The following is a 26,297-nucleotide window of genomic DNA, read 5'->3' on the forward strand; positions in this document are numbered from 1 at the left end:
CTTCATGACCTCACCTAGTCCTAGGACTGTGATCCCCTTTTACAGACAGGAAGTACAGAGAGGTTGTGGGATTGCCAAGGTCACACGATTTCTAGTGGACGTGAACCCAGAGCTGCCTGCCACCTCAGCTGTGCTCCTGACCATCTGGTTTCACTGGGCTCTGAGTTCGGGGGTTGAACATTGGTGTATAGCCCTGGAACAGTCTGGAAGCTCTGCCTGGAATGCTGGGTAAACTCTGGGATGTGATGTTTGTGTGGTTCATAATCGTGTCATTTTGCCTACCTTCCTGAGAAGTTCTTAACAGGACTGTCTTCTGAGTCTACCAACAGCTAGAGAGCGCTGCCTCTGAGGAGCTGTGATCCGTGTTTGCTAAAAAATTCTCCTGACCTACAGATTCGTTTGTTTCATTTTCATTTTATATAAAGTCCTATAAAAGCCAGTAAATGCTGAGATATAATAATGAGTACTCTGAATATAAAAGAGGGCACACTTTGTTAAGTTAATGGCTGTGAGGTGCATTCTTACAAAGATCACAGAGCCAACATCTTGTGCCTCTGTTCTTCCATCTGAAGGTACGAAACGAATTTTACAAGGACACGCAAGGTGTGATACTGGTCTATGACGTTGGACAGAAAGACTCGTTTGATGCCCTGGATTCGTGGCTGGCAGAAATGAAGCAGGAGCTTGGGTCTCACGGGAACATGGACAATATTGTCTTTGTTGTATGTGCCAACAAGGTAACTGCTTTGAATTGGTTTGCTAACACAACTGTGAGTTTGAGGATACGGAGAGGCAAGAGCTGGATGTGTAGCTTAGCCTGTAATTCCAGGACTCAGGAACTGTAGGCAGGAGGATTATGAACTGGAGGCCAACCTGAGCTATGTAGAGAGTTCAGGCCAGCCTGCGTGGCGTACTGAGACATCGTGTTCAGTCTTCAGAGATGCACATGCGCACTGAGGAGGCGCTATTTTTAACATGGAAATCAGTAGTTGGTAGCCTTTGAAAACGTCTCTGAGACAAAACCTGGTCTAACTGGATTTTTATTCATTTTTTCCCTTGGTGTCCACCTTGAGGAAGCACACTGGGGACAATCAGGAAAAGCCTGATATTCATGTCTTGACTTGGTGGGAGTGGGTTGCTTATGGCAGACAACAGAAGGTGACCCCTGGGTAGGACAGATCATGAAGTCACTTTCACAGAAGTCCATAGCAGCTGCTTTCCCATGGGAGGAGTGGGAAATGCAGCCTAAATTAGAAAACCAGTCGGTGGGGTTCGTGGTTTGATCCTGTTTAATCTGGTGATTGTATACACTGCCCGAGGCTCAGTGGTGGGGAGTCACTGGGCCTGGTGTGTGGGACACGGGCGGATCTTCTCTCTGCCCCCTCCCGACTTCGTCTTTCAGATTGACTGCACCAAACACCGCTGTGTCGATGAAAGTGAGGGGCGTCTGTGGGCTGAAAGCAAGGGCTTCCTGTACTTCGAGACGTCAGCACAAACTGGAGAGGGAATCAGTGAGATGTTCCAGGTAAGCAGACATCCTGATCTAGCCATGCCAGTGTATAGTTAAGATCCCGAGGGGCAGAACAGTCATGGGACTTTGTCAAAGTGGAGAGGGAGAGGTGGCGAGAGAGATGATCGATCTGTCTGCTCTCTATTGTAGGTCACCTGATGTCTTAGCTCCTGTTCCCATTACTGCCGTCAAATAACCTGTCAAAAGCAAGTTAAGGAACATGAGGGGTTTATTGTAGGTCCCAGTTGAAGAGTACAGGCCATTAACCCAGTCTAGAAAAGCCCTCACAAACATTCCACAGTGATTCTGATCCCAGCAAGGAGACAGTCAGAATGAACCTGGGGTAATTCTTCAACACGCAACGTCTCCTTCAGACCTCTGGAAATCTCAAGTTGCCATGGCGTCTAGGGATATTTTACTTTTATTTTGTTTGAGACATGGTCTCACTATGTAGTCCTGGCTGTCCTAGAACTCACTCTGTAGACTAGGCTAGCCTTAAACTCACAGAGGTCCACCTGCCTCTATCTCCTGAGTGCTGGGCTCAAAGGCGTGTGCCACCACTCCTGATTAGAGCCCAGGAATTTGTGCCTTGAAAAAACACTCCAGGTGATTGTGGTGGTCATCAGGTTTGAGCAAGTTAGTGTGCTACTTCACTGGGATGAAGATTTTTCTTCAAAACCATCTTTGGATAATGGTGTGACATTCATATGAAGCCTTGCTGTAGCAAAATTGCCTTGGCGCACAAAGATGTCTAACCCTGTACTCACAGAGCAGCTCATGGAGGTCACAGTTAGCTTAGGAGACCATCATTGCAGAATCCAGGGGACATGCATAGAAATCCAAAAGGCAATATAGAAGGATGTGCTCACATGGCAGCCAGAGAAGGTGGTCATTTCTTTGTGTGTGTGTGTGTGTGTGTGTGTGTGTGTGTGTGTGTGTGTGTGTGTGTGTGTGTGTGTGTGTTCGTGCACGCATGCAAGTGCATGGACTTGAACATATATGTATAGGTGTACTGTCAGGTGTGCAGAGGTAGATGTCAAGTGTCTTTCTCTCTTGCTGTTCACCTTTTGAGACGGTGTGTCTCCATGAACCTGGAGCTCATCAACTATCTAGATTGGCAGCCACACAGACACCAGGATGTATTTGTCTATTTTCCATCTAGTGCTGGGGCTGTGGGCACCAGCCACTGCTCCTGGATCCCTAGCCCCACTTTTAGAACTTCTTTTGGAACTCGCTTTGTAGACCAGGCTGGCCTCGAACTCACAGAGATCCGCCTGCCCCTGCCTCCCGAGTGCTAGGATCAAAAGTGTACACCACCACTGGCTTCCAGATGTCACTTTTTAAAGCCATTAATTTTGTATAATTTAAGGGATGTAGGCTATTTGAAACAGCAAGTAATAGAGTCAGGGCTTGATTATAGATCCATTTGGACATGGTGGTGTGAATAAATTATTTTTCTTCTTATGACTGTGTCTGGCATTTGAGGAATTTTCAGCCTTTCAGATAGTGTAGCTATCCTGCACAGAGTCGTCTTAATTTCAGGGCGGGGTTGTACTGATTCTGTCTCTGGATTTCCTTCTCCCAAGAGGCCACGCCTCCTGGAAGACGAGTGCCATCTTGACTGGCAGGGTGCTGCTGGTTTGCTGTGGTTCCTCTTCCTTTGAGCACGTTGGTCTGTGCGTGTGCGCGTGTGCCTTATCTGTGATGCACAGCCACTCAGGTAACCTCTGACAGTTCTGGTATTTACACGTCTCACCTTATTTGGGATGTGTGACAGTGTGTGACAGTGTTATTTTTGTTTCACATATGAGAGCATCTCAGGGAGTGAGTGCAGTAACTGGGAGAGACTACACTTCTCTTTTCTTCTAACTCAGTACTTCAACGGCCCATTATTTGTGATCCTTTGATACACCTATACAATGCTTCACTGTGCAAATCAGGGTAATTGGCATCTTCATGCTGGGAGACCGTGCTGGTCAGAGACTGACTGCTGGTCAGTCTGTCATGGCCTGGCAGCAACATGGACAACTCCGTGCCGCCAGTAGAGGTGGCCTGTTCTCTACCTGGTGACTGACTTATCTCTAGTGTCACCCTGGACCCAGCTCCCTGCAGAAGCTTTGCCCTGCTTCCCATGTGGTAATGAGACATTGTGCTAGGAGCTTTACGATAGGACCGCGCTTCCACAGATGATGACTAAGACTTGTATTAGGAGCCTTATGATAGGAGTGTGCTGTCTAATGCACACTGTCTAATTAGGTGATTCCCCAGCTACCCAATCCTATATATCCCCTATACTGTGGAATAACGTTGCGTTGACTCACTGAAAACAACAACAAAAAACCCTTCATAGATTAAATTCCATTCTCTGGCCTCTGTGTGTCTCATAAGGTGGAAGCCATGTTCACACTCTAATGTCTCTGTCCATATTGCACGTTTTCCCGTTTCTGGATGCTTTGGAGAGTGTGTTTGCAGCAGCTGGGCTATGCTGAGGTGTGCCTCTCTTGATATGTATCCTACCTGGGATTTGTTCATTTCTGAGATTGCCTGGTACCCACAGAGGTCAGAAGAGGGTGTTGGGTCCTCTGGAGCTGGAGTCACACAGGCTGTTGTGAGCTGCCCTGTGGGTGCTGGGAATCAAACCCAAGTCCTCTGCAAGAGCAGCACATGCTCTTAACTACTCTCCCTCCCCATGTTAAAGAAATCACTTTTATATAAAGGGGAGGTATTTTTCATCAAATATGGGGAATCTTTTCCTTGTTTCTTTTTGGTGTGTGTGTGCGCACACATATGGAGGCCAGAGGACAATCTTGGGTGTCATTCCTCAGGTGCCATCCCCTGGTTTTTTGAGACAGGGTCTGTCACTGGCCTGGGGCTCCCCAGCTCCCCTAGGCTGGCTGGCCAGCAAGTCCCAGTATCCACCGGTCTCTGCCTCCCAGTGCCGGGTGACAGACACACACTACTGTGTGCAGCATTTTAAAAGTGGGATCAGACTGAGGGCCTTATGCTGTGCAGCGAGTCCTACCAACCAAGCCATCTCCCAACCCCCTCTTTCTTGGATTTTCAAGACCTGTTTCTCTGTGTAGCCCTGACTGTCCTGGATTCCCTCTGTAGCCCAGGCTGGCCTCGAACTCACAGAGATCCACCTGACTCTGCCTCCCGAGTGCTGGGATTAAAGGCGTGTGCCAGCACAGCCTGGCTATTCCCAGCCTGTTTTTTTTTTTTTCTTTTTAAAAAAGTTATTTTACTTTATGCGTATGAGTGTTTGCCTGTTTTCTATGTGCAACGTGTGTTTGCCTGGTACCACAGAGGACAGAGGGTGTTGGGTCTTCTGGAGCTAGAGTTGCAGGCAGTTGTGAGCTGCCATGTGGGTGCTGGGATCTGAACCCAGGTCCTCTCAAGAGCAATCTCTTCAGTGCCCAAAGAAGATATTTTTTTAAAGATATATCAATATATTTTCCTTTAATTCTTTAGGTGTATTTTCCTTTATTTCCTTTACAGTATTTCTTACAGCCAGCTGTTGTGAAGTCTACCAAGTCCAGTATTTGAACCAGCGTGGGGTCAGTTACTGCTGACTGCTTTCTCCGACATCGGTCATGTTTTCTTGTTTCTTTGTGTGGTAGTGATGTATTGACTGGGTACCACATCTGTGGAGAGTGCATTGTAGAGACCCCGCAGATTTCTCTGTCTTTTCCAGGAGAATGACGCTTCTTGTTGCAGGAGACAGATTGAAATGAACTCGTGTAAGCTTGCAGTTTTGCTTAATGTCAGAGATCTGAAGGAAGCCCAAAGTGTTTCTTAAACCTTCTGATTTAGCAGGATTCAGCTTCCAAATTCTGCCTCTTGGCTTTGGGTGTAGTTAGGGTGGGTGAAGTTCTTAAGGTACAGCCTTTCTGTGGTGCCCCAGGGGGATATCAGGAGTGTTGATTAGGTCTTCTGGGAAGGCCAAGCTCAGGTGTCTTGGGCTAGCTCTTCCCCTAGAAAATAAGGATTGTATTCTCAGCTCCTGTCTGGCAAGCTTCAGGTGGCCTTAAGTCTTGCCATCAGTCTTCGCATGAGTAACCTAGTTCTTAGCTCCAAACCCACAAGGAAGCCCCACCTAGAGTGGGCCCAGCTCTGCCCAGCTCCCTTCTGCCCAGTAGCTCGCTCTGCTGATTCCTGCCCTCCTGTAGCCTTAGACTCTGGTCTCTGCCTCTGCCCCCTTCTCTCAGTGGGGTTTTGTGTCTGCACGCTCCAGATACGGCCTCTAGGAAGAGTCCTGCTCGCCTCTCAGTAGTTCATGCTTCTGCTGTCCACCGCCTGGAAATAGCTGCCATGTCTTTGTTCTGTGGGATGGTCGACAGGAGGTCTGGTCTAGCACTGTGCACGGGATGGATGGAGCTAAGACCTGAGAGTTACCACTTTGACCACCGCCTCCTCGGAAGACTACGGCTGGTCTTCTGTCACCACGAGTGCTAATTAATAACTACCTGTGCCCACAGAATCTACATATTTCTATTTCAAGTTAATCCCAGGCAATGTCAACCCTAACCCTAGTGACATTTGTGAACTGTGACCCTTCTTGGTGCTTTTATCCTTCTGGCTGCTCTTGGTAGGCATGGTGGGTAGGCTGACAAGAAGAGACAGTAACACTGTCCTGTAGGTAAGCCTGGAGCTGTGCTCTCCTGGTGACTCGGTTTGATAAACATTGTCTCGATTTCCTACCGCTTAACAGAGACTTTGTGCCGGCAGGAAGGTGGTTTTGTCTGATCTGACTCTGCTAGCAAAGGTAATCCTAAGATCACACACATGAACCAGCACCCCTGTGGTCCTGGTCTGGTGGCTTTTCCCATGATGCTCTTTCTTTCCAGATGTCAAGTTTCTTGTTAGGTTCCCAGTCGTTTGCAGTTCCTGGAAATGAGAAAGAGGAGCTTGTGGGAAAGATACATTTTTAAAAGATTTCTTTTAATTATGTGTATGTGTTTTTGCATGTGATGTGAGGAGGCCGGAGGCATCAGTCGTAGGCAGTTGTGAGCCATCTAGCATGGGTGCTGGGAGCCCAACTCCGGTCCTCCAGGAGAGCAGTGCACACTTAACTACAGAGTTCTCAGCCCCAAAGATACATTTACAAAAGGAGACAAAGGGCGCTGTTGAAGAATCTGAAATCAGAGAGGAAGATATTTCAAGAGAAACCAAGGGAAGAGGAGATCCATCAATTAAAATAATTCTAGGCACTGGGAGTGCACAGTACCTGCCTAGCACGAGGGGAGTGGAGGAAGGGAGGAAGAAGGAGAGGAGAGAGAAGGAGAGGAGAGGAGAGAGAAGAGGAGGGGAGGAGAGGGCAGAGGAGGGGAGGAGAGGGAAGAGGAGGGGAGGGGAGAGAAGGGGAGGGGAGGAGAGGGAAGGGGATGAGAGAAGAGAAAGGGGGAGGGGAGAGAAGGGGAGGAGAGGAGAGGGAAGGGGAGGAAGGAGAAGGGAGGGAGAGACTCACTCTACTTACAATTACAGAAAGAGGCTCAGAAGTTAAGAGCACGTGTTGTTCTTGCAGAAGACTCAGGTTGAGGTCACCCAGGGGCACACAGCAGAGCTGCACTGGTAATGCACACCCGTCATCCCAGCACTAAGAGGCAGAGACAGGGATCAGGAGTTCAGTATCACCCTCTGTGTGTGGCTAGTTCAGGGCCTGCCTGTCTCCAAAAACAAAACCAAAAAACAAAACGATTCAATACTGTCTGCAGTGACTGAAAGACTTAACATAACAGGCTAGTCCGGGAATAGGGAATTAAATAAATTAAATAAACAGCCACATAATAGGATACTGGAGTCACTAGAGCGCAAAGAGGGTCTGAAAATGTAGGACGTTTCCAAGGCAGATCTAGGGATTGAACCCAGGTCCTTGCTCAGGCTAAGCAGTCACTCTGCCACTGAGCTGATCCCAAGTCTCCTTTTCACTTTTTGTTTTGAGACTGGGTCTCATTAAGTTACTGAGGCTAGTCTTGAACCCTCTCTGTTGATCCAGTAGACCTTGACCTCCTGCTTCTCCTGCCTTAGCCTCCCAAGTAGCCGGGTTGACAGGCATGCATCACCAGACCCACAGGTGAAAGTTTGTGTGTTTGCATACGACATGTGCTGTTTCTGTAGGGATACTAAATATGCTAATGTGCCTATATCAGGGAGAAAGTTTTGAGAATTTACTGTTGGATTTTTTAACAGTGTTCATCTATTACCAACTCCAAATGTGCTTCTCTGAGAGTAGAATTATGAATCATTCTAATTGTTTAAATTAAACATAAATTTGAAGTTAGCTCACACTTTTCTGTTTTAAAAATATGTAGTTAGGGTGTTGGGTAGTGCACTAAGGCCCTGGGGTCCGTCCTCAGTGCCAAGGATATAAATATAGTTGAATCAAGTGAGAAATATCTTCCAAGTAAGTGTATTACTCCTGACTTGTAAGAGTTACTGAAGTGGGTCAGGCAGTGGTGGCACACGCCTTTAATCCCAGCACTCGGGAGGCAGAGGCAGGCGGATCTCTGTGAGTTCGAGGCCAGCCTGGGCTACAGAGTAAGTTCCAGGACAGCCAGGGCTTTTTCACAGAGAAACCCTGTCTCGAAGAACAACAACAACAGAAAAGTTACCGACTGTGTGAGAGAAACTCTTAGTTCACAGAATCGCTTCTCTGGGATGTGTTTTCTCCCTGCAGACCTTTTACGTGTCCATAGTGGACCTGTGTGAAAATGGCGGGAAGCGCCCTACTGCCAATAACAGTGCTAGTTTCACCAAAGAACAAGCAGACACCATTCGCAGAATCCGAAATAGTAAGGACAGCTGGGACATGCTGGGAGTCAGACCCGGGGCCTCCAGGTAAGCAGGTCTGGGGGGCCTGGTGCGGCGTTCTGTAAGAGCCGAGGCTCTGTTGTCTAAAGTGCGACGCCATCTTTCTCCTTCTAAGTGGCTGGCCCCTCGAAGTGGTGTGGAAACGAGTTTCACGAGGACTCTGCCCCACCAACAACACAGAAATAAAACAGAAGCCCGGTGCCCGCTGAGCGAGCTGGGCCGTGTTCGCGTAAACACTTGACGAAGTGCCTTGCTCCACCTTTGACTGTTGAGCAAGAATCTTCCACAACCTTAGACAACTTGACAAAAAATAATTCGTAAATCACAGACTTTTAGAAGAAGAAAGATTTGTCAACATGCTCTCATTGCCTGGGGAAACTGGTGTCCAGTGAAATGGGGTCCCTGAGGCCCCAGCAGACAGTGGTGCCTCTCAGCCCAGGAACACCGTGGGCCCAGCTGCCTTCCTCATAAACCCTGCTCATTCCCAACTGTGACTGGGTAATGTGTAGTTGCCTGTTTTATTCACAAGATTGATTTAGGAAGAGCTGGGCATGGTGGAAGAAGAAGAAAATGTCGGCTCTTTATTGATTTTGGCTATCTCGACTCTGCCAGAGCTCTGGTAAATTCCAGAGCCTCTGCGATTTCTGTTTCCTTAACCCGTATAAACACAAGTTTATCTGTACAACTGTCTGTCAAATGACGTTGGCACATTTGGGACAAATCCTTGAACTTGAGTGTTAAGTTCTAGCGAATTCTGGTACTTGCTTGGGGCCAAATGTGCTTACAGTTCTTGACCTACTGTCCGTAGGTGATACAGTGTTGACACACACACCCGCACCAATCTTGTTTCTCCAGAACTTTCCCTTGAGAGCCTTTTCTGTGCCTGTAAATCTTGACAGGCTCTCAGTGCAGGGGCCAGGCGTAACACTGAGCCCATCTAGACATGCTCCCCAAATCAGTGGCTCCCTTGGCTCTGCCCCAGACTCCGTCTTGGAGAAGGAGGGGATGTGTCCTCACCTCAAGGACACAGGATCGTTGGGTAGATACAAACTCTGGCCGTTCTAATTTCTTCCACGAAGGGGGTGCCGTTGATGAGCAGTACCAAGACTGCATATGTAGGCCTGGGAAGAAGGCTCCGTGGATAAAGTGTTGGCTACGTAAGAGTAGGGACCCGAGTTTGCACTCCAGCACCCATACGAAAGCCAAGCATGGCAGTGTAGGGGATCCTAGTTTGGGGAGGCCAGAGACAGGTGAATCCCTGGAGCTCCCCAGCCACCAGTGTAGCTAAAGCAGCCATGTTGAGGCGTAACAGACCCGACTTAAAGAATAAGGTGGGGAGTGATAGAAGACAGCTGGCATTGACCTCTGGCCTCTAGGTATTCTCTCTCTCTCTCTCTCTCTCTCTCTCTCACACACACACACACACACACACACACACACACACAAGCACACAGGCACACAGGCACACAGGCACACACCACACAAACACATTGCATAGAAAAGACTCCACATTGCATGTGTAGAATATAAGATGCAGCCGGGCGGTGGTGGCGCACGCCTTTAATCCCAGCACTCGGGAGGCAGAGGCAGGCGGATCTCTGTGAGTTCGAGGCCAGCCTGGGCTACCAAGTGAGTTCCAGGACAAGCTCCAAAGCTACACAGAGAAACCCTGTCTTGAAAAACCAAAAAGAAAAAAGAAAAAGAAAAAAAAAAGACTATAGCATGCAAAGCTAGAACAAGGAAATTGGGAAGGACTCCTCCAGCAGCAGGTAGAGCTCTGGCATGTGTGCCTAAGACACAGGGACTTACTGCTGCGACCCCAGACCTTAGTCTCTCCAGATGGACACCAGACTCGGTACCATCTCCAAGCCAGCAAGGGGCATCTCTGTAACGGGGAGAGCGCTGTGAGAAGTCCTTCCAACAGAAACAGGGGGTAAAGGCCCCTGACAGCACCATGCCATGCTGACAGGATCGCGGGCCCTCTGATGACAGAAGCTTGGGAAGGAAAGCCATGTGGTGGGGACAGAGCCTGACACCTGAGCGTGGCTAGGAGTGGGGATGGCGAAGGAACCTGTCGTCTCCAGCCCTCTCCAGCCCATCCGTCCCGCAGCTCCTCCTTTATCTTCAGCTGCTCCCACCGACGTGTGTTCCTGGGGTGTACGCTCTCTTCCCTTGGCTGTTCTCACGGACACCTTCAACTTGCTCTGTGGTAGTCTGCCTGTCTCTCAACTTTGAGAAACAGCTTTCTCAGTGCCCGTTGCCACAGAATGCCTACTATTGTTATTGTCAGTCAAGCTCAGTGTTTTGCTTTGGAGGCCATACATCTGCTCTCTGCTTCAAGCCTCTCTGCCAGTTCCTCCCTGGCATTCCAAATCCTCCACCCTGTGCTAATCACAGGCTCCTCTTTTTCCAAAAGCTTCTCCTGAGGATTTTCCCAGGGAGAAAGGCTCTCATCCCTTCAGTGAGTGAAGGCTTGCTCTTGCCCCTGAGTGTGCAGAGCTGCCTGGCAGCGGATGGCACTTCTTGGACTGACTTCTAGACTCACTTACAACTGTGTTTTTCTTTTGTTTCTTTTTTTTTTCCCCTCCTGGAGCTGAGGACCGAACCCAGGGCCTTGCGCTTGCTAGGCAAGCGCTCTACCACTGAGCTATAGCCCCAGCCCCCAACTGTGCTTTTCTGCTCGTATAGGGCCTGTGTTTATTGTTGTTTTTTAGTCTTTTATCCTACCTTTGAGAAAAGGAAATGATGGCATGGGAGATGCCTAGTGTGTCCAGAGAGCTGGGATGCGGGATTTGGGGCCAGCCTGGTTACTGACAGAGCGCGGCTGCTTTTTGCAGGGAGGAAGTCAATAAGGCCTACCGGAAGCTGGCTGTGCTGCTTCACCCGGACAAATGTGTAGCGCCCGGCAGTGAAGACGCCTTCAAAGCGGTTGTGAATGCCCGGACAGCCCTCCTGAAAAACGTCAAGTAGACGGCAGAGGAAGCGACGGGCAGCCTCAAGTGCAGACTCCCCTGAGGTGAAATAACCAGCGTGGATTTTTCCTCCCCAGATGCTCACCGTTCGGTTCCCTCATGTGCTGTCATTTGTGAGTTAATAGTGTGGGTGCCTGTACCATGTTGTGGGCCTTTCGCAGCGAGATGACCTGCTTTGGTGTGAGGGAGAGCCCCACGTCTCCTAGGCACTGCGTTTCATTTCTTACGGCCAGATAACTCCGTGTTCGTAATTGTAGCATCGCTTAGGCATTGGCTTCTGAAAGTCCGTGAGGCTTCTAGAGACAGGGAGGGCATCAGGACACTTTGACTCACCTGCCTCTCCTCCCCCCGACCCATCCATCCATGTACCATCACAGAGGAGGGGATAAAAACAGAAAGGAGAAGGACAGGAGTGAGTGGACGGCACCCGCCCCGGGAGCTTAGCATCCCCGCTTCTTGTCTATAGTCAAGCATGGTAGCACGTGCCTAGAATCCCAGCACTCAGGAGGATGAGGCAGGAGGATTGAGAGTTTGAGGCCAGTCTGGATTATATGCGAGAATCTCTCAAAGAAAAAAAAAAAGGAAAAACAAGCACCCTTGAGGAGAATGTAAAGTGAGGTGACGCTGTTCTCTTCTGCCTGCCCTTCTAGGACATTCCCTCTGTTCCCTCTTCAGCCAGCAGGGGGAGAGACGAGCCCGCGCTAAGAGAGAAGGGTGGTGTCCTCAGGAGCTGGGGACCCTGAAGCCTACCCTGGATCCTAGGTCTTTGCTCTGCCCTAGTAGCAAGCAGAGTGCTGTGCCCCTGGGGACGAGGGACCAGAGGCCAAGACAGAATCACTCGGGAGTATGCACTGAGCCACACCACCCAGGGAAAGGCCAGCTGAGCTGGGGTGTGTTGGGCACCAAGAGGGTCCCTCCAAAGACTTGTCCCTCTCCTCGTTCCTCACCAGGTGGTGAGAGAGGCAGGCAGGCAGGCACTCTTCCAGAAGCAGGTCTCTTTCTTGGGCACCAGTGTTAATCCATTTCTCTTCTCGCCCAACTCTATTGTTATACCCCACATCCGCCATCACCTCTCTCCTTGAATCCCTAGTGTTGCCCTAGGCTCAGCTGACTTGAAATGAGTATGACCTGTTGGGGGCACAGTGGGACGTCCTGGGCCTGGGTAGGGCAGAATCTCTACCGTTTCTGCTTGGGCTCCAAGTCTCTGAAGAGACTGTTAAACTATGAGTTTGCGAACTCGTTTCGCATAGAGACGCATCCCTCAGGCCGTTGTCTGGGCCTGGTCCTCAGGATGGGGCTGGATGGAGCCCTGGGGCTGCATTTCTCACAGCGCAGGGGAGCTGGCTGGTGGCTTGACTCTGGTCCTCATTCCTGACTCTGTCACTCGTAGTTTTAGCTGCAGCCACCTGCGCTAACTGGAGTTTTGAAGGACACAAAACCGTGACTAGACTGTGACCTTTAAACACCTGTCCCATGATGGTTGCCAGATAACATCTTTCTCACCTAAGAAGCCAAGCCACTGCAGGCCACTGGGTTATTCCCTCCTCCATAGTAGCCTCACTTCGTATGGCTGTGCTCAGCTGTACTGAGCTTAAAAGTGTTGTCCGTCATGAATTCAGATCTGTGTAAAAAAAAAAAAAAAAAAAAAACCATGAAGAGGTCTGGGATGTGGCTTTATGATTTCTTCTGGTCCGAGAACTCCACTCGAGGTTCTTGTGGGCCCCAGCTCTGCTTGCGGCTTCCTTCATGCCTCATGCACCCCACTGCCCACCTGCTCTTGGACAGATGGTGGGGTCACATGATGAGGGATCGTGCTTGGGGCTGTCAGCCCGAGCGTGGGGCCCAGTCTTCTGCACGGTTGTGCATGGTTCCACACCATGGGCAGACGAACAGTCACAGCAGGGCACTTCAGTGTTCCCTTTCCGGTCCCTCAGAGTGACTTGCTGAAATGTAGCCTGGGCTTGCCTCTTAGCTCTTGAGACTCTGTTTCTAAGACCTTATTAACATTTAGGGTGGCTGTATTCTACTTTATATATGTCGATAAAATGAGAAGGTTGAGCCTCAGGGTCCCAGGGTTTTCTGATTTCTACAATCCAGCAGCAGGGCTTTAGAACCATCGAAGCATGCCTCAAAATGAACCTTAGCTTCTTGAAACCGGTACAGACCCCTGCGTTCATTTCAGTTCTTGGTACAGGTGTGTGCTTTTTCCTTCGTGCTCTTTAAAACTCTTTACCCAGTTAAGATCTCAGAGTATCAGCAGGAGTCACAACTCAGCCACTTCAGTGGCTGAAAACTTTAAAGGACCTTGTGTCCCTCAAAAGGGATAAAACATTTGACCAACTGTTATTAGAGAAAAGCCATGTCTTCTACATCTGAGTCATCAACAAGGGTGACTTCCTCACCTTGTTGGAAATCCCTGGTGCATCTCAGAGTCACTTCTCCATCCATCTCCAGCACTTGAGAAATCCTCTCCTTTCGTGTCAGAGACGTCTCTCCTTGTGCCTCCCTAGGAATGGCCGTTCTCCACTGTCCGTATCTCTTACTTAAGCACCGCCACTTTATATCCATTTCAATGTGTCCTTGGTTTTACCAGCCTGTTAAGAGTCCAGATGTTGAGGATAAAATCACGGGCATCCTATAAACTCTGCACCATTCTTTAAGGCTTGTATTTACCTCAGGAAACTTATTCTAGTATGTTCTCACTGATTGAAATCTCAAGTGATAAGTACTTCTTTATACCTGCAAACTAGTACCTAATTCTTAATTCAGTGAGCCATAGGTCAGGCAGCTAGATGGTCAGTGAGCCATAGGTCGGGCAGCTGGGTGGTCAGCGAGCCATAGGTCGGGCAGCTGGGTGGCTGAAAGCTCATCAGAGTAAAGCAAGGAGTGCCTGCCAGCTCTGAATCAGGGACAAGAGGCTAGTCCACTAGAGTGGCAGCCGTCACCAGGAGGATGAGGGGATTGCCTTTGGCAGGGACAGTGCCCTCTTCTAGGTCTGGAATGGCACTTCCCTCACACTGCAGGCAATGGAGCTAAGTCTCCCAGCACTTCTGGAAAACTTTTGAAAATGAATTTAGTTGTAAAATCAAGCTAAGCAATTTCCACTGCAGGCCACACAAGCAAGGAGCTGTTCATCCTCATCCTCCTCCTGGTGCTGAGCACAGTTTTAGACACGGGTAGTGCCCCTGGACATTGGTTGTGCCATTCACCATCCCTGGGGAGGATGACTGTGTTCACTTGTGGTGTGGGCGTTCAGTGGCTGTGTCTGTCACACAGTGTGGTGCCGAGCTGACTGGTAGAGGCTCTTGGGGAAGGACTGTGACTGGAAAGATGGGCAGCCTGGGTTAGTTCCCTGCACCGATTGCTCTCTGCACAGTCTTGCCCTTGACTGTGACTGCTCCTACAAAGTAATTCACATATTTGCTTTCTGTTGAAATAACTGAAAGTGTTCAACTACCCGTTGTTTCTGTCTTGTATACAGAGTGTCATATGGATTTAAGTTGTGTATTTTTATAAAGTCAAATAGCAAACCCTGGTCTGCTGGCTGCCTTGATTTGTTGAGACGCTGATCTTCGGTGTAAACTAGACTAAACAGGAATCCAGTTCCTCATCAGCAAGACGTGCTGCTCACCATAATCCCAGCACTCAGGAGGCTGAGGCAGGAAGATCATGAGTTTGAAGCCAACCTTGATCACAAAGAGAGAATCTCAAAAACATGAGCCAGGTATTGTAGCTGGAGTTTTCCTGCCTTGCCCACAGTCAGGACAAATCTCTCTCACCCGCCAGTCCCACAGCCGCTCAGACCCAACCAAGTAAACACAGAGACTTATATTGCTTACAAACTGTATGGCTGTGGCAGGCTTCTTGCTAACTGTTCTTATATCTTAAATTAGTCCATTTCTATAAATCTGTATCTTGCCACGTGGCTCGTGGCTTACTGGTACTTTATACCTTCCTTGTCCTGGAGGCTGCTGCAGGCAGTGACTCCTTCTGCCTTCCTATTCTTTTATTTCTCCTCTCTGTTAGTCCCGCCTATACTTCCTGCCTAGCCATGGCCAATCAGGTTTTATTTATTGACCAATCAGAGCGACTTGACATACAGACCATCCCCCAGCACAGCCAAGTGCAGACCATCTCAGACACCTGCACTCAGGCCCATGGTCCTAATCATCCTCTATGCAAACCTGCTGGGTAAAGCCACGAGGAACCCGAGAATGGGCTCCCACAGGACATACAAAACATCCCACAGCAAGGTCTAGTGATACGTGCCTGTAGTCTACCCCAGCACTCAGGACAAGGGGATCATGGAGATCCTGGTCTGTGTAGCCAGTTCCAGGACAACCAGGCTATACAGTGAGACCCCACCTCAAAAAACAAAGCAAAGAAAAGCAGAGAAAGACCTCTTAGTTAGCACTCCGATGAGAAAGATGCAGAAAATTGTATTTGTTGGACCCTTAGGCCAATCTGACTCAATTAGTGTGCCTTTGTAGCCCACATGAGACTGTTAACTCATTTTGAAATAGTACAGACCAAGCCAAAGGTGCAGCTCCATGGAAAAGTCTGTGCTTAGTGTAAATGATGCCCTGGGTTCGATGACCAGCAACACCCCTCACACACACACAAATAGTGAATTCAGTTAACCAAACCCTTAAGCTGAAGGATGGCATCACTGCAGTTGGAGAATCTTGGAGGACCAATCTGCAAGAAGCGGCCTGTCTCTGAAGGCTGCAAAGCATTCCAAGACCCCAGAAAATGGCCCTTTTCACTCTCAGAACTGCACATCTTGCAGACTTGTTCCAAGTGCCTCACTCCTTTTAGGACCCATCTGTCCTCCCTGGTCACAGAGATAAATCTGGGGGACAGGAATGTAACTCCCAGCTCAGCCAGTCAGCATGCTATGTTGTTATTTACATTTGTGTGTGTGTGTGTGTGTGTGTGTGTGTGTGTGTGTGTGTGTGTGTGTGTGTGTTTATGGGCCTGTGGTGCACATGTGGATGGGTACATGGATGCTGAGGCTGAAGGTCATTGCCAGGTGTCTCTATCACTTTATCTTTTGAGACAGGCTCTGTCACTGAACCTGGAGCTCACAGATTGGGCTGCACTGGCTAGCCAGCAAGCTGCGCGGATTCTCCCATCTCCCAGCACTAGGTTACAGGCATGTACTACCACACCTAGCTCCCCCGCCCCCCCACCTCCGCCCCCGCCCCCATATGGGTCCTGGGAATTGAACTCAGCTCTTTTTTTTTTTTTTTTTTAAGATTTATTTATTTATTATATATACAGCATGTATGACTGCAGGCCAGAAGAGGGCATCAGATCTTGTTACAGATGGTTGTGAGCCACCATGTGGTTGCTGGGAACTGAACTCAGGACCTCTGGAAGAGCAGTCAGTGCTCTTAACCTCTGAGCCATCTCTCCAGCCCCTGAACTCAGCTCTTATGAGCTGACACTTGACTCCCTCAGCCCTACGGCCTGCACTTGACAGATGAGAGAAACTGACTCAGAGGTTGATTTTCCCAAGGCCATGCAAAAAGCCATTCAAACCCAAGGCTGCTGGGTTTCAGAATTCACACTCTAAATCTGTACCTACAGACTCCTCAACTTTTACGAGGCTATATTCTGATTTTTAAGAATATCTTAAGCTGGCTGGGGAGAGGGCTCATGGGTAAAATGTTTGGTGTGTAAACATGAAGACCCCTGAGTTCAAATTGCCAGAACCCACGTGTGGTGGTTTGAGTAGGAACAGCCTCCATTGTCGGGCAGTGGTGGTGGCGGCGGCGCACACACGCCTTTAGTCCCAGCACTAGGGAGGCAGAGGCAGGCGGATCTCTGTGATTTCGAGACCAGCCTGGGCTACAGAGGGCTACACAGAGGAACCCTGTCTCAAAAAACAACAACAAAAGAATAGTCAGTCCCTAGAGGCGCATATCTTGGCTTGGTCATCAGGGAGTGACACTGCTTGAAAGGGACCAGGAGGTATGGCCTTGTTGGAGGAAGTGTGGCCTTGTTGGAGGAAGTGCGTCACTATGGGGGTGGGCTTCAAGGTTTCAGAAATTCAAGCTAGGCCCAATATCCCACTCTTCCCGCTGCCTTCGGATCAGGAGGTATCTCTCAGCTCTTTCTCCAGCACCGCGTCTGCCTGCAGGGCCACCACCCTCCCCGATGTCAGTGGACTCAACCTCTGAACGGCAAGCCAGCCCCAGTTAAATGCTTTCCTTTGTAAGAGTGGCTGTGGTCATGGAGTAGAACACTGGCTAAGACACCAAGTTAAAGCTGGATATACAGTAGCGCAAATGTTCTACTACTGTGAAGAGACCCCACGGCCATGCCAACTCTTATAAAGGAAAACATTTAATCAGGGCTGGCTTACAGTTCAGAGGTTTAGTGCATTGGCATCCTGGTAGGGAGCGTGGCAGTGTACAGGCAGACATGGTGCTGGAGAAAGAGTCCTACATCTTGATCTGCAGGCAGCATGGAGTGAAATGCCACACTGGGCGTGACTTGAGCATGTATGAGCCCTCAGGGCCCGCCTCCATGGTGACACACTTCCTCCAACAAGGCCACACTTCATCATAGTGCCGCTCCCTATGGGCCAAGCATTCAAACACCCGAGTCTGTGGGGGCCACACCTGTTCAAACCACCACAGTAAGTGTCCAGTCCACGATCTCCTACAGTGAGATGGGAGGTGGAGACAAGAGAGTCTCCAGAAGTTTGTGGGTGTGTGGCCTGACAGATAGCAGCAGACAGACCCTGCCTCAGGACTAATGAGGCCTGTCATCTGGGGCTGTCCTCTGACCTGCACACGTGCATCATGGGTGTACCCACCCTCACACTCCAGGAACAGGCATCTTCACACACACAAGATATCCTGAATCGAGCACACCTAACTTGTGGACCACATCCCACAATCGGGACTGGTCTGCCTGTGATCCCAGGTTGGTGATGGGCTGTATTCCCAGCCGCCTCCTAGCGTCACGAGAGGATTGGGCAGTGTGGCTCCAGCCTAGGACAGGTCCAAAGTGGAAAGTTTCGTGAAGTCCTCACTGCTATTGAACGTATCTAATTTTTGCACCATCAGGGTGTGTGGAATCACAAACCATCTTCAGCAGAGGACTGTGTGTATTCTGACTGACTCAGTAAGTAACATTCTGCTTGTCTACGTAACAAACTGCTGTAGAAGGAAGCCGGAATTTTTTTTTTTTTTTTTTAATTCAGCACTGAGACCATTCGTTTTTTTCTTTTCCGTAATGGTCTAAATTCAGATTCTTCATGGACACAGAACAATGACAATGACAATAACTGGTACTGAAGAAGGCTCTTCGGCTTCCACATCGCGGGCCGTGCCGATCACCAAAACCAGTTATGGAAGAACGGTGGCTTTTATTCGGGAGCCTCCAGGCTTGTGGGGCAGGAGAGCTCGTCTCAGCCCCCTGCCCCAGTTCTGTGTTAAAGGGGTAGTGACAGACTGAGGTGTGGGGGAAGATGGCTGGGGCAACCGCTGTTACCATGGTAACCCTGGGGCGGAGCAGTTACCTATAGCTAACCCAGAGCAGGTGACTTGAGAGGAGGTGGCGCGGGTTAAGTCTGGGGAAACAGGTGACGCAGCAGAGGAAATCTTGGGAGGTTTGTCAGGCGCCTGAACTGAGTGGAGTCCTTATAAAACGTTTCCCTTCGGCTTGAAAAAAAAAAAAACAAAAAAAACACCAAAAATGTGTGTGGTGTACCCGAGCCAAGATGGAGTCCATGTGATGGCCTTCAGTGAACTGTGTTAACATGCAGACCACGAGGGCTGGAGAGCTGGCTCAGCCGTTAAAGGCTAGGCTCCCAACCAAAAATACAGACCGCAAAACATTGTCCCTCTTTTTTTTTTTTTTTTTTTTGTGAATGAAATTTTGAAGAGGCCCGCAGGGCCTCAGAAGCTCCCCCAAATGACTCAGTCCCATCTTCCAGGTTGTCTGAGTCAGCCACTGAGGGGCGGGGCTTCCACGAACTAAAGGGTGGCCCAGGGAAAATGGCCTTCAGGACGTTGCTTCTTGGTGACTCTCATGTCCCCGGTGTGTCCTTTTGTCACAGTCGGAACCTAAGGCTCTGTAAAAGGCTGGTTTCCCTCCCCACCTTAGGCATGCTAGCACTTCATACATGAGGAAGGAGTGGCCGATGTCGCTAACCTGAACCTTCTTCAGGAGCGTGCCTTAATCCTCTGAAAAGCTAGGAGAAACCAAAAACGAAACAGAACACCAGTTTGTTTGTTTTTTTTAATGGCTGTCTGTGGGACCTGAGGCATGCGGCAGCTCCAGGCTGTAATTAAATCTTGCATCTTTGCATAGGAGGAAACTTCAGACTAGAGAGGAAGAGGCTTTTAGCCACTTAGATTTTTTTTTTCTTTTTAAACCCTAACAGCTATCAATGCCCTGTGGCTGGAATTTCAAGTCCACTTAAGGCAATTAGAATCCACCAACTCTCAGGTAACGCAGAAGCAGGAAGAATGAATGGACGCTTTGGTGTCTTCCCTCCTGCTAATTAATAGTGGTGCTGGGCAGGCTGGAGGGAGCGCCCTCTGTCCGACAGGCTGTCTGGTTGGATAACACTGGAGGAGGTCCTTCGTAATGCTGGGTCTGGTGCTGCAGGCCAGACCCGTGTGCCCTACTCCAGAGGCTAAGTCAAGAGGATCTCAAGATCAAGGCCTTACTTGGACCATTTAGTGAGACCCTGTCTTTAAAAAAAAAAAAATGTGGTGCACCCCTTTAATCTCAGCACTCAGGAGGCAGAGGCAGACAGATCTCTGTGAGTTTGAGGCCAGCCTGGTCCACCCAGTGAGACCCTGTATCAAAAAACCCTAAAAATTATAATAGAAAAGAAAACATTGTTTATTTATTTATTTTTGAGATAAGGTTTCTTTGTCTAGCCCTGGCTGTCTTGGAACTAGTTCTTTAGACCAGGCTGGCCTCGAACTCACAGAGATCTGCCTGCCTCACCTTTGCCGCCCCCACCCCCACCCCAGTGCTGGGATTAAAGGTGTGTACCACCACCACCACCTGGCAAGAAAAAAAATATTTTAATAAAATAGTGAACTAGGCTTCTCTGGCAGTTTGGAATACCAGGCATTGTTGATGCCCTGTTCCTTGTCTTCATTAAATAAAACCCTTAAGCTCCCTACATGTAACTGATTCTAACATCTGGTTTTACAGAGGCCTGTGATGAGTAGGCTGGACTTTCTGGTAGCCAGTGCAGCAGACTGAGGTGTCAGGACAGGGTTTCTGTAATTCAGGAGTTACTGTGACTCCTGTGCTCAGGATTTCCCCAGCACAGCAGAGTGAAAATCTGCTGAGTTCAGCTTGTCGCTCCAGCTTTAACCATGGTGGATGGAGGATTAAGATGCAGTCAGGACAAGATCCCCGCCCATCTTCCCGTCTTTGCCCTTCCTCAGGCAGGCAGGAGTTGGGACCTGGAGAAGAATCTGTCCCTTGTCCCCTGCCCTAGACCCTCCATAGCAATCCTGCTGTCTTTGAGGCCATGCCCCCTGGTCCTCCCCAGTTGTTAGTGCTCTTAGGCCAGATCAGATCAGGTCTGTGCCAGGATTTCTTTGGAGTGGCACCTCCCATGTTCTCTCGAGAAGCCCAAATACGTCATCTGCCAGGCCTAGGAGTCACTGGGTACCAGCAATCCTGAGAGAGTGAGGAGTCAGCATTTGAGACAGGGTCTCTCACTGAGCCTGGAGCTCACTGATTTGGCTGTCTGGTCAGCAGACCCCAGGGTTCCTTCTGTTTCCGCCTTCTCGGCATTGGGATTATAGGTGTATTGAGTATTGATGATGATGCTCATCAAGTTTCCCATTTTACAGCATTTCAACTTAGCTCTTCTGATTGTGTTCAGCCTATAATTTGTCAAGGTGATCCAGCAAAGAGGCACGGCCCCGGAGCTTCTGGAGGGATGGGGCCCGGCCCGCAGCTGGCTTCCAGGGTCTGGGGGTCCCCACGGCACCTTGCTGTCAGAGGCTGCAGGAGCCCTGCATTCTCTGTCCTTGCCCTGGACATTTTCATCTTCCCTATATTCTGAACACAGTGAACTTAGTGGTCCCTGCCCACACGTGCTGTTCATGGCCTTGGTCCTCCATAGCCACCTCCCTCTCTCTTACTTGGCAGCTTTACTGGATTCCCCCCCCCCCCTTTTTAGTTTTTCTGACCCAGGGTTTCTCTGTGTAGCTCTGACTGGCCTAGAACTCACTTGGTAGCCCAGGCTGGCCTCGAACTCACAGAGATCCGCCTGCCTCTGCCTCCCGAGTGCTGGGATTAAAGGTGTGCGCCACCACCGCCCGGCTAATTTAGTGTATTTTTTATGCATAGCTTGACAACTCCGCCCTATGAAACTTCTTAGACTTGGCTTTGCTGCCTGAGAACCTACAGCTGACTTCCTTCTTAGCAGGGCCAGGGCTTTCCTTCCAGAAACTTCTTGGCAGAGCATCGTCTCATCTTTTCCTCTTTGTGACCAAAGTGTGTGGTGAAGGCCTAGTGAGTACTTGATGATTAATTGAACAACCCTGTCACTGAGCTGTGAGATGCACTCTGGGTCCCTCAACAGCGTAGTTCCCAATCCAAGATGAGAGAAGTTAGAGAATACAACCGAATGTTCCTAAAAAGGAGTCTGAGACGGATGCAATACAAGTGTGGTTACCCTTAGCACTCAAATACCGTGCTCATTAGCCAGACAGACTGCAGTGTCCTGTTCTCAATGAAGTTTGCCTGGTGTTTTCTGAGTTTATAAAGTCTCCCACCGGCTGGAGTCCTGCCCAGCCATGAGGAGTGCCAGGCCACCCTGTCAACAGCTTGTTCAAGAGCCCTTCCTCCCACTTCCCAGGATGCCCAGGAGCCGATCATGAAGGGTGGAAGCCATCCATGTTGGTTCCAGTTCTGTCGTCAGGAGTTGGTTTGGGAATGGGCATCTGGCCCCGCCCCTGCAGAAAAGGTATGAATGGAGTCTCCCAGGCAGCTCCAAGAAAAGAACTCTGTACTCCTGGACAGGAGACACAGAAAGTGTTTCTCCTCTCCTGCCAAATAATGCCCTACCTTTGTATAACACTCATGTTCTGGCAGCCATCTTACAACCATGAAGAGTTAGAGCCCGAGTTGCTGAGGCCAGGGGTCTGAAGGTGGCAGGGTAGAAAATGCGAAGCACTCGGATTTTATTTGTTTAGTTATTTCTCACTTTTAAATTGTATTTTTTTGTCTGCATGTGTGATTGTGTGTGTGTGCAGGTGCGTGTATGTGGAGGTGTGAGTGAGCAGGCGTGTGGGTGTGCAGGTGTATGTGTACAGGTGTGTGTGTGCAGGTGTGTATGCAGGTATGTGTGTGCAGGTGTGTATGTGTGCAGGTGTGTGGGTGTGCAGGTGTGTGGGTGTGCAGGTGTGTGGGTGTGCAGGTGTGGGTGTGCAGGTGTGTGGGTGTGCAGGTGTGTATTGTGCAGGTGTGTGGGTGTGCAGGTGTGTATGTGTGCAGGTGTGTGGGTGTGCAGGTGTGTATTGTGCAGGTGTGTGGGTGTGCAGGTGTGTGTGTGCAGGTGTGTGGGTATGCAGGTGTGTATTGTGCAGGTGTGTGGGTGTGCAGGTGTGTATATATGCCAGTGCGTGTGTGTGCAGGTGTGTATGTACACAGGTGTGTGCACAGGGATGTGGGTGTGCAGGTGTGTATATATGCCAGTGCGTGTGTGCAGGTGTGCACATGGAGGTCAGATCAGTGGACGGCTTCCAGGAGTTGGTTCTCTTCTCCCACCGTGGAGTCGAGGAATCAAGCTCAGGGCATCAGGTTTTCATGGCGAGCACCTTTGCCTGCTGAGCCACTTTGCCAGCCTGTGATGTTTTTCGGGGGCTGTGGTGGGCCTCAGCAGTGGAGCACGTGCAAGGGCTGATCACCATTACTTAAAAAAAAAAAAAAAAAAAAGGCAGCTGTTTTAAAGCCCTGGGAACAGCCAGCCTCAGCCTCCTGGCTTCTTGTACGGGTTACATTTTCTTCTCCACTATGTAAGTCTCCAAACTAACACTGAGAGTGCATTTGTGTCTTCCTCCCTCCTTCAGCTTACTCCGTCCTTTTTCTGTGCCAGTCACTGCTGAACTCCGAGGAAGGATGGGAAAAAATAAAAGGAAGTGTGAGTATGAATTTATAGCTAGCATTGAACTTCTCCTTCATACCACTCTCGGAAGTTATTTAAATGTGATTATTTTCAGTTTCAAGGCATGTTTGAATTTAGACACAGCTTGTAAAAAATGTAACATTTCCCTCTCAAACTTCCTTAATGGGAAACTGTGAACAAGCCGCATGTTGGGGAGGGAGGCTTTTCTATAAAGAAAAACATGCACTTGGGGACTCCTGGAAACTGGTCCCAGGCCTGTGTAAGGATAAAGAGGGGGATACAGACCCTAGCCTGGTCAGGGATGGGATAGGGTGGCCCAATGACCCTCTGAGGATTGGAGCCAGTTGTTTCTACTGGAAAAACGGGTGAGAAAGAGCAGGCAGAGGGTGTCCAGCCAGTGGAAAGACAGACTGAACCTAACAACCCCTAAAATTAGCAGAGCCTCCCTCTGCAAATGGACCTAACACTGGTGGGAAGTGTAGGGTCCAGGGCGGAGGCTGTGAATGAATGGAAGCGTGGACCAGGGAGCCCTGCACTGTGCGCTGGATCACAGCCCGGCTGTGAGTCAGGGCACCCCACTCCCCGTGGGCAGGAGTTGGCTGCCTGCACAGCTTATAGCTCAGAGAGGAACTGGCGAGACAAGATTCCTGCAGTCCACTTCTAGTCCACTGCACTGGGATGAAATTGAGTGGGATAAGAAAAAAAGAGTGTGCTTAAAAAGAAAATAAAAGTGCTCTCTCTCTCTTATACACACACACACACACACACACACACACACACACACACACACACACCTTTCTGAGGTCTGGCTTTGCAAATGCTAAGCACATATTTCATTGAGTCTTAACACTTTCCGAAACGGCCTGCCGTGCTGGGGCATCCCTGCATGCACAGCTGGACGGGGACAGAGGTGGCAGAAAGGGAGCACGCTCATCTTCCCCGTCACCCCGTGGCCGTGCAGCACACACTGTCTTTTTCTTCGTCAGAGCGAGTGATTTCACAGTTACAGAAGTTGCTCTCTGCAGAATCAGGGATACGCCGAACCAATCCCTGAACGTGCCTCATGTGAGTGTAAGCCCGCCCGTCATCTGCTGTGGGAAGCCTGAGGACTCTGGAGAGGGAATCCTAGGGCACGTTACCTCTGGACTCCTGTCTTGGTGGGTGGTACCCTTGCTTCCTCTCCTGAGTCTCTTCCCTGGCCAAACCGTCCTGTGTCCCTCGTGGGTCCTCTGAGAAGATGTAGTGAGCAGGACAGGTCATTTGCTCAAAAGAATCTTTGACAGCTGCAGGAAGAAGATTCTTGAGACATTTAAGCTCAGCATTCAAGACCTTCTGTGATGTGGCTCTTTGCTCGGCATTCTTCTGTGTGTGAGTGTGAGAGTGTGTGCAGGTGCATGTATGTGTGCAGGTGTGCATGCACATGTGTACATGTGGAGGCCGGAGGGCAGTCTTGGGTGTTATTCCTCAGATACCATCATCCGCCTTGTTTTGAGAGAAGGACTCTCACTGGACTCCCAGGGAGCCCCAGAGATCTGCCTGTCTCTGCCTCCCCTTTTCAGACTCCTACTCCCACTTTTTCCGTCCTACCATTCTATATTCCCAGGCAGGCACTGCACTCCCAGACATGTGTCTGGCCACCCCACATGCTGGTGGCTGGGGATAGAATTGATGTTCAGAGCGAGTGTTAGTTATCAAAGCCCGTGCATGTTTGCACCCCCCACCCCCTACCAGTTCCACTTCAGTCTGTGTAGAGCTGATGGGTTATGCCTACCTCTCCAGTTCACGGACACTCTTCCTCAATGGTTTAGAGACAGCAGTAGAGACTGAATTGTGACCAGATCTCAGCAGTAACATGCAGGCACACACACATTCTCACACACACGTGCATACATACCACTGGGTCGGCAATATGTAAACCAGGCTGGTTTGAGCCCTCCAGGCCAGGCTTGGGTGTTGCTCGGCTGTGGCTCAGCTGTCTAGGTTTCCACCTTCCGACTGGGCTGCTTTCCCTGCTCCAGGGTGGGAAGGATGAGTGGATTTATGCAGACAGGGCAGCTAAGGTAAGGGCCCTGCCACCTAGCCGTTACTCCCAAGTCCTCTGCTTGGATTTTCCCATGACCCCCAGGTTCAGAACCATCTTGGTCCCTGCCCAAGCATATGGGATGGTATGGGTCCCTCATTCTTCCAGCAATGGTTGATGATGCTGAGCAGGTCAACGGTCTGAGTGCCAGACCTTGGAATAGATGCATGGGTGAAACTCTGGTGTTGTCCTTTACTGGCTGCAAGACTTTGGATGAATGAAAAATCCAGCCTCAGTTTTTCCATCTGGAAAGTGGCCGTGGTCAGGGCACTTACCACCTAGAATTGCTGTGGAGATTATGTGAGGTAAGAAGACCGGGAACTAACCAAGGAACCGTCTGGATACTGAAGCCTTTAGAGCGTAACCGTAGGCAGTATGAAAACTCAGCATTTTGGAGAGAGGGAATCAGCCTGAACTATGCTTCAGGGAAACAATTCATAGCAGCTAAAAGGAACTTTGGAGGAATGTACCAGATGGAATGTGCATGCACATGAGCGCGCAAGCACACACACTTACATATATAAATTAAGATTTATTAGATCAGATCATATAATACATTCTAAGTAGTCCAACAATGGTTGTCTCACCCCAGAGGGGCTGAGAACCTGCTGGCTGCCCAGTCCATGAGGCTGGGCATCTCACCCACCCTAATCTGGTCCTGGAGACCTGCAGGATTCCTGGAGAGCCACCAGTGTGCAGTTAACATCAGAAGCTTGGAGAGGCTGGGTTCTGAGCCCAGCAAAGGAACACAGCAACAGAATAGATAGATGGATGGACGTGCCACCAAGGGTGAAGGTAAGG

The 26,297-nt window shown here is 49.7% G+C and overlaps 1 protein-coding gene across 3 annotated transcripts in view; it reads left to right on the forward strand.

Moving 5' to 3' along the window:
• Dnajc27 (DnaJ heat shock protein family (Hsp40) member C27) overlaps window positions 1-26,297 on the forward strand; it is a 40,267-nt gene that overhangs the window by 10,514 nt on the left and 3,456 nt on the right. Inside the window, exons 4-10 of one of the 3 annotated variants that reach the window (XR_013047164.1) lie at window positions 573-737; window positions 1,403-1,525; window positions 8,187-8,347; window positions 11,158-11,336; window positions 22,148-22,255; window positions 23,361-23,431; window positions 24,403-26,291. Coding sequence is in view for 2 of the 3 variants with exons in the window: in XM_042266750.2 (XP_042122684.1) it covers window positions 573-737; window positions 1,403-1,525; window positions 8,187-8,347; window positions 11,158-11,290 (582 nt within the window). In the remaining variant the exon portion in view is untranslated. Of the gene's footprint in view, window positions 1-572; window positions 738-1,402; window positions 1,526-8,186; window positions 8,348-11,157; window positions 11,853-14,773; window positions 14,823-22,147; window positions 22,256-23,360; window positions 23,432-24,402; window positions 26,292-26,297 lie in introns of those variants that run through there. The other 2 variants (XM_042266750.2, XM_006981415.4) reach the window with 2 other exon arrangements.

This window comes from Peromyscus maniculatus, chromosome 22, assembly GCF_049852395.1.
Source record: "Peromyscus maniculatus bairdii isolate BWxNUB_F1_BW_parent chromosome 22, HU_Pman_BW_mat_3.1, whole genome shotgun sequence".
Lineage (NCBI taxonomy): Eukaryota > Metazoa > Chordata > Mammalia > Rodentia > Cricetidae > Peromyscus > Peromyscus maniculatus.